Source organism: Oryzias latipes, chromosome 11 (assembly GCF_053564925.1).
Source record: "Oryzias latipes strain Hd-rR chromosome 11, Olatipes_Hd-rR_3.1".
Lineage (NCBI taxonomy): Eukaryota > Metazoa > Chordata > Actinopteri > Beloniformes > Adrianichthyidae > Oryzias > Oryzias latipes.
In genome coordinates, this window is record NC_136247.1 from 17,949,749 (window position 1) to 17,957,073 (window position 7,325).

General features: G+C 39.2%; 1 protein-coding gene across 2 annotated transcripts in view; it reads left to right on the top strand.

Moving 5' to 3' along the window:
• smap2 (small ArfGAP2) overlaps window positions 1–7,325 on the top strand; it is a 36,208-nt gene extending 28,883 nt beyond the window's left edge. Inside the window, exons 7-9 of one of the 2 annotated variants that reach the window (XM_011480884.4) lie at window positions 2,332–2,512; window positions 2,612–3,015; window positions 4,797–7,325. In XM_011480884.4, the coding sequence (XP_011479186.1) occupies window positions 2,332–2,512; window positions 2,612–3,015; window positions 4,797–4,922 (711 nt within the window). In that variant the 3' untranslated portion in view covers window positions 4,923–7,325. Of the gene's footprint in view, window positions 1–2,331; window positions 2,513–2,611; window positions 3,119–4,796 lie in introns of both variants that reach the window. The other variant, XM_078954910.1, reaches the window with a different exon arrangement.

Here is a 7,325-nt window from a genome sequence, read left to right on the forward strand (position 1 = left end):
CACAGTGGTGTGGATGTGTCCCAAGTGACTGAGCTATCAAACATCATAAAATACCATTTCACCATGAAGACAGAGGGCCACTCCAAGCAACGGGTTGGTAAAAGGTACAAGTCAGGGGATGGATGCAAAAAACATTTCCAAGGCGCATGATCATCCACCGGAGTTCAGTGAAACCAATCATCAAGAAATGGAAGGAATATGGCACATGTGTGAATCTGCCTAGACGGGGCCGCCCTCATAAACTGAGTGACCGTGCAAGTGGGAGACTTGTGAAAAAAGCCACAAAGACCCCTACGACTACTTTGAAGGAGTTACAAGCTTCAGCTGCTGAGACAGGAGAGACTGTGCTTGTAGCAACTGCTGCCCGGATTCCTCACCGGACAAAGCTTTATGGGAGAGTGGCAATGAGAAAGCCACTGTTGAAGAAAATACATATTAGCGCATGACTAGAGTTCGCCAAAAGACATGTGGAAGACTCTGTGATCAAGTGGAAGAAGATTCTTTGGTCTGATTAGACCAAAATCTAGCTTTTTGGCCGTCAGACAAGACCATTTGTTTGGCGCAAACCAACACTGCACATCATCAAAAATGCACCATCCCCACTGTGAAGCATGGTGGTGGCAGCATCATGCCGTGGGAATGTTCCTCAGCAGCAGGCCCTGGAAAGGCTGAATGAATGCTGCAAAATACACTGAAATCTCGGAGGACAATCTTTTTTCGGTCTGCAAGAGAAGTACAGCTTAGCATGAGATTTATTTTCCAGCGAGACAATGATCCACAAATACTGCAAAAGCCACATAATAATGGTTTAAAAAGGACTAGGTAAATGTTCTGGAGTGGCCAAGTCAAAGTCCAGACCTAAATCCCTTGGAGAATTTGTGGCTGGATTTTAAAAGGGCTGTTCATGCCTGGTATTCACACAACCTGACAGAACTTGAGCAGTTTTGCAAAGACGAATGGAGCACCATTCCAGTGTGCAGATGCAAGACTGATTGAGACTTATTGTATCCACACAGACTCAGTGCTGTGATTGCAGCCAAAGGGGCATCTACTAAATACTGACTTGAAGGGGGTGAATAATTATGCAAACAGTTATATTTCATTTTATATCATTGTTTCATTGACATTACTTTGTAGAATTCTGTTTTGCCATCGAAGGTTGTTTTCTAGTAAATTTTTGTTTGAGGAAAGACACATTTTATTGACCATGAGTGATTTATGAAAGCAACAAAAGGGACAAACATCCAAGGGGGTTCATATTTCTCTAAGTTACTGTATTCAGGTAAAACATTCTTCTAAGGCTGTAACGATGAATCGATCTATATTTCCACGATCCAACCAGATCGATCTGTCTTAGGTAAGTTGTTAATTGCATCGACCTGTAACATTATAGAATCATTTTAAAAGGAAATAAATGGATTATATCGATATTGGCAAATATATGGTAGGTTTATTAGTGCATCCCAGTAAATAACACTCATGTTATGGCAGCAAAAAATGATCAGTCCATCATTCCAGTCCAATGCGTGGAAACACTGAAATTAGCAAAGACATGTGACCATACAGTCTGGTAGAATGTTCTAATAACATTCCCTTTGAATAATTTTGATGTGGAAAAACAACAGTGGACTGAACTTTAGGAAACTTAAATGTGAATAGATCTGATATTAATACTCATTTGTTTGTACACAAATTTAATTTACACTTATCTTGCAAGGAATACAAAGAATTTGGAAAACTTGACCTGCACTGTTCAATACTCAGTGATTTATTTCTGAGACACACTGGTTGAAGTTTTGGCTAAAGATGTCTTGGATCCATTTTAGTTCAGTGAATCGATATCGACCTTGAATCTCTTAGACAAACACAAATTTTCATATAAATAGAATTGGTAAAATGAATCGTTACACCCCTAAGTATCCTTCTTTTGCTTCAGGTTATATGTTTTCAAAATCTTCATATTTTAGGTTTTACAGTTGTTCTGCTATTGTTCAGTTTGTAAACTTCTTTTGTTTAAAAATGCTTCTCTTGAAATGGCAGCTTTCATAAGGTCAGAAAGGCATAGAAAAAAAAATCAAGGCATGATTAGTATTTAATAGAACACTCTAAATTGGCTAAAAAGTCTGGCTTTATCCTTTTGCTTAAGGATAAGTCTCTGTGTCTACAAACAGGATCTGAACTCAAATAGAACTTTGGATGTCAAAATATTATAGCAAAACATGAATTCAGTTCTAAAAGTTTCCTAAATACTATAAGCGGAACTTTTATGATGTTTTGATTCTGACAATCTCTCTCTTTATTTGTGTCCTATCTGTTCATCCTGTCCTGCAGCCAGTTTCTGGCTCCATGCCTCAGAGTAGAGTGACTGCCTCAGTGCCTGAAAACCTCAGTTTATTTTTGGACCCCAAACCCAAATCGAATGAAGGAACTGTCAAGAAACTGTCCAAGGATTCTATTCTGTCCCTGTATGCCTCCACTCCCTCAGTGCATGCCAGCAGCGTGGCTGCACCTGGTGAGAACTCTCGCAGACTCTCGAAAGATATGTTCATGGTGAATACCAGGTGTGATTTGTTGGTTATTAACTGCCGACACTGTCTGTGATCATTTTTAGGTGGATTGTACATGAACCAGATGGGATACCCGACACATCCGTATGGTCCATACCATTCTTTGGCCCAGGTGGGAGGACTAGGAGGCACCATGATGACATCACAAATGGCCGTGATGGGACAGCAGCCAAGCAGCATTATAGGGGTTCAACAAAACAACCTGGTTGGAGTCCAGCAGAACTGTGTGATGGGACAGCAGAACGGACTAGTGGGTGCTCATTGTGTCCTGCCACAGTCCAGTGGTGTGGTTGCATCACCTTACGTGGCAGGAATGAGCCAGGGCATGATGGGACAGCAGCAAAGCGCAATGGTGGCTCAGCAACAGGCTGGAGGCTTAGCAACATTACCGCACCAACACGTTTATGGCATGCAACAGATGCAACAGGTTCAGTGGAATGTTGCCCAGGTGTGTACTAAAAGCATTAAGAAAGAAAATATGCTGCGCAAACTGGGCAAGCTTCCTGCTCCGCTCCATTCTGATGCATCCACTCTCAGACGACTAGATCCATGTACGTCTTTGTTTTCCTTGTCTGAGTTGGAATCTGGGAACTGTACGGCTGGGTAGCTCGGAAAAGTTTTGCCATTTTTTGTTGCACCGGTATTGTTAGGTTGGAGGTGTGAGGGGCTGTAAGCTGTTGCTTACACCCATCACTCAGAGGCAAATTTCTAGTGAACTTCTGCCGCTCTGCAGAAACTACGTCCTGGAAAACACCTGGTTATGATTCAGGCTAAAAACGGCATAACGATAAAGAAAAGACTACTGGGAACAGAAGACAATCAGAGTGGGACCCAAGTGTGAATGTGCGTGTTTGGGCCTGCAATGGTCCTGCAAACCGTTCAGTGTGTACCCCACCTTCACTCAACAGTGTCTGAATGAAGCCCAACAACCCTGTGACCCTGACCAGGACTGGGCAGGTTGAGAAGATGAATGAATAACAACAGAACAACTTAAATGTAATACAAAATACATTTGAAAAACCTGACACAAGCAACAACAAATGGGTGGTGAAACAGGGGAGCAACAGGGTTTGGTAGCAATGAACAACTACAAAACCATGAAAAACACCTATGGGTAATAACAGAAACAACTCAGGACAATGAAAACTAATATGTGACTAGAGAAAAATATATAACATAATATGAAAACAAGGTTCCCACGTCGCCTGCCCTTTTGTTGAAGTGCCCTTGGGCAAGACACTGAACCCCACAGCTCCTGGTGTTTCTAGGCAGGCGCCTGTTTTAGGCAGCGGAGCCGGCATCAGGGCGTTAAAGAGACTGTGACTGTAAAGCGCTTTGGGCCTTCTAAGAAGATAGTAAAGTGCTGTATAAGTACACACCATTTACCGTTTTTGTCAAAGAACTTTGTTTTGTTTTTCTACACATCACCAGTGAGTTCAAAAACCTGAAGCATTTAAACTTTCCAAAACAGAGCTCGATTATAACCCTTGTGCTATCCTAGGCACTTTGACGTGGGGAGTTGGGTCATATAGACCCACTAGACAATGCTCTGAACCTTTTTTCTTCAATGATTTGTGATTTTCACTGGTGTCCATGGATTACATGTAATCTTTCCACCTTTATCCACCTTTGTCATGGTAGGGAGAACACGTCAAAGTAAGGGTGGGGTCATCTAATATAGCACAAGGGTTAAAATAAGTATCTAATCTAGGAAAAGTTCCCTCAAATAGACAAGTCATTCCTCTTTATCAAACAGAACCTCTCAAATTTTGCACTAATCAGAGACGTTGGCCTGTGTCAGGTTGATATTACAGACAAATCATGCATTTTGTTGTACAAGCAACAAATTTGTTATGGATGTGCCTTCAGAAAAAGTACATTTGCAATGAGAAAAATTCAAAATGGCGGCCATTTGTTAGGATGGCAGCCATACACTTAATTGCTACAAAATATTCAATGTCTGTTTGCCCATTCTCAGTAAAGTGGGCTGTTTATGTCTAAAATGCAGTCTTTAAACTTGATGCGTATGTATATTATATATATTTTAAAATGTTGGATTTTCTCGTGGCTAACAATAAACTTTCTAAAAGAGGGGATCCTAATGTACGTCCATGCCAAATTTGGTGCTAGTACCACAACATTTTAACAACCGGCTCCCCTATAATTAGCAGAAATGCGATTGCTCTGATAATGTTTTAGTCATAACAAGGTTTATTTGTGACTTTTCAGATGACGCCGCACATGGCTGGAATGAATCTCTACAGCAGCAATGAGGGGGTGGGATACGGCACTCAGCACATGGGCAGCTCATCGACGCCAAGCTCAGCACACATGACAGCACATGTCTGGAAATGATCGCTGTCCATCCAACACCACACAACCGTCGGATCAAACTCATCCTGGAAGACTAGTTTCTAGTGCAGGAGAGGAAGGGAAGAGTTTTTTCTCTCCCCTGCCCAATGCTTCCTCTTGGCATATCACCCATAGCCATATTCTACAGATTCCCATGTTTGCCTTCAGGACATTTTTGTATTCTGGCCAAGACAACAGGGTTTAGTGGCATCTGGTTAAAACTCCAAATCTTTCTTTCTGTCAAACTTGTAACAAGCAGATGCTTTGAGTTTGGAGTTCAAATGCTTTTTTTTTTTTTTAACCTAGCTCCACCATCTCTACAAATGATTAAAAACAAGGACCCTAAAGATAGCCTTGTATGTAACAGGCTTTATGGATCACAATAAAATAACGATGCACTACCTAGGTCTCCAATAACGTTTGCCTAAAAAAAAAAGTGAGTTTTATAACAAAGTACACCAACAGCTTAATCGGATTTTAAAATATGATGATTTTTATCTCAAGTTTAGCTTTGATTTTTTTTTTTTTTCGAGCAATGTGGGAAGAGCTGTTTTTAGCGTTCGCACCCTAAGTTAAGATAAGCTAAGCTATTTTTATTTACTTCCTTTTCTTGGTTTTTGCCATTTCAGTTGTAATTACGGCTCCTTTGAATAGAAAACTAAACTGATTTTAGAATGAAATATTATTGGGAACGTATCATTTTTGTGTTTTAATACACTTTTTCGCTATTATTATTTAAATACAACTTTTGCTACTTACACTTTAGAGTCATCTTTGGGGACATTTTTTTCTTTTTGCTCTTAAGGACTTTTTCACAGTTGTATGTTAGAAGTCGGCTTATCTATTCATCATGATACGGTCTTGAACAACGGGGGACATGAAAAACATTTAGCTCTTATTATTGTTTTTTATGACTGTTAATGGTCATTAAAATGTACATATATATTAATTTTATTAACATAATCAGCAATGAAACCAATTAGTTAATCTTCATTTTTAAGTCATGTGTGCATCATTCTCACTATAAGAAGGCACAATGTGCAAAATTTCCTTAAATATTTCAATTATTCTTTCTTTACCAAACTTTTATTTTGAAAAATCTGTTTGACTAGTGCACATATATTGATTATTTCACAAACTGGAACTGTTGGGTTATGCCATATCAACATTTCAGAGGGCTTCGTCTGCAAAACTATACTCTCAACTTTTGAGTGTTAAACGAATCCTAAACTGGACTTTTGGGAGACCAAAGATCAACACAAGCTTTACCAACACTGTACAGTATTCTAATATTCTCCTGGTACCACCGAACTAGTGAACACAGCGTACTGATTGGCTTTTACAATTCAGTGATGGCAAAATGCATGCATTGTTATCACAAAAAGTGCGCACATGATGTTAAGAAGCTACCTTGTTCAATAGTGGCCTCTGCTAATGTTGAATGACTGTAAAGTGAAAGAGATGAGTTTCAGATTCCTGCTTTGAAAGGATATTTATCTGGTTTAAATGTACTGTATGTTCAAGATTACTGAATGTTTCTTCATGTACATGTTGATCAGTCAACGCTGAAATATGAATGACCATCCTGAATGTGCTCATGATTGTGCTGGATTTGTGTTTAGTAAACACACCTGAATTTTGCTGCTGGTTCTTTTTGTTGTTGTTTTTTTTTTCTAAATTCATCCAAGTCTTAATATAACTACCTGAGTTAGGAGGAATCTTTGAATGACCATAAGCTTTTTCCTTTTTTTTTTCTTTGTTACTTGTGTTTACAATTGGGCCAATGGACATTATTATCAAAAAATGTTTCTATTTCTCCACCTACTATAAATGCATGACACAGCTACTGTAAATAAAGCCAGCCTTGTCACTTGTTTTTGTTCGGCCATGTTTGTGACAATTTGCTGCTTTTCATACGGCGATACACAACACTCTAGCTGGCGACAGACCAGCAGCATAAGCGTGGTCTGTTCTGTCAGGCTGTTTTTTGTTTGTTCGTTTTTTTTGGAACCAGGAGTAGTACTGACAGCAGGAGCAGCAGTCTCCTCTCTGCGGACAGCAATTATAAAGAATGTGTCATCTCTTCTCTCCGCTCTGTGGAAGGGTTTACTCCTGAAAACGCTGTAACATATTTGTTGATCCTCATTCATATCTGGTTTGTCTTCTGTGAGCCGATAGATAAAGAAAGGTGTATTTTTTCTTTACTTTTCAATCAAGATTTTGCGCATTTTATTCACTACAAGTTTATTAATGCACATTAATTTTCGGAACAATTGATGAATCTTGAATGTTCTGTAAACTTGTATCATACTTTGTGTCTTTTGGTTTAATGTCTGCACAGTTCAATAAAATTTACATATATATATATATACACGCATTTTTATCCATAAAAAATGTATACTTTAA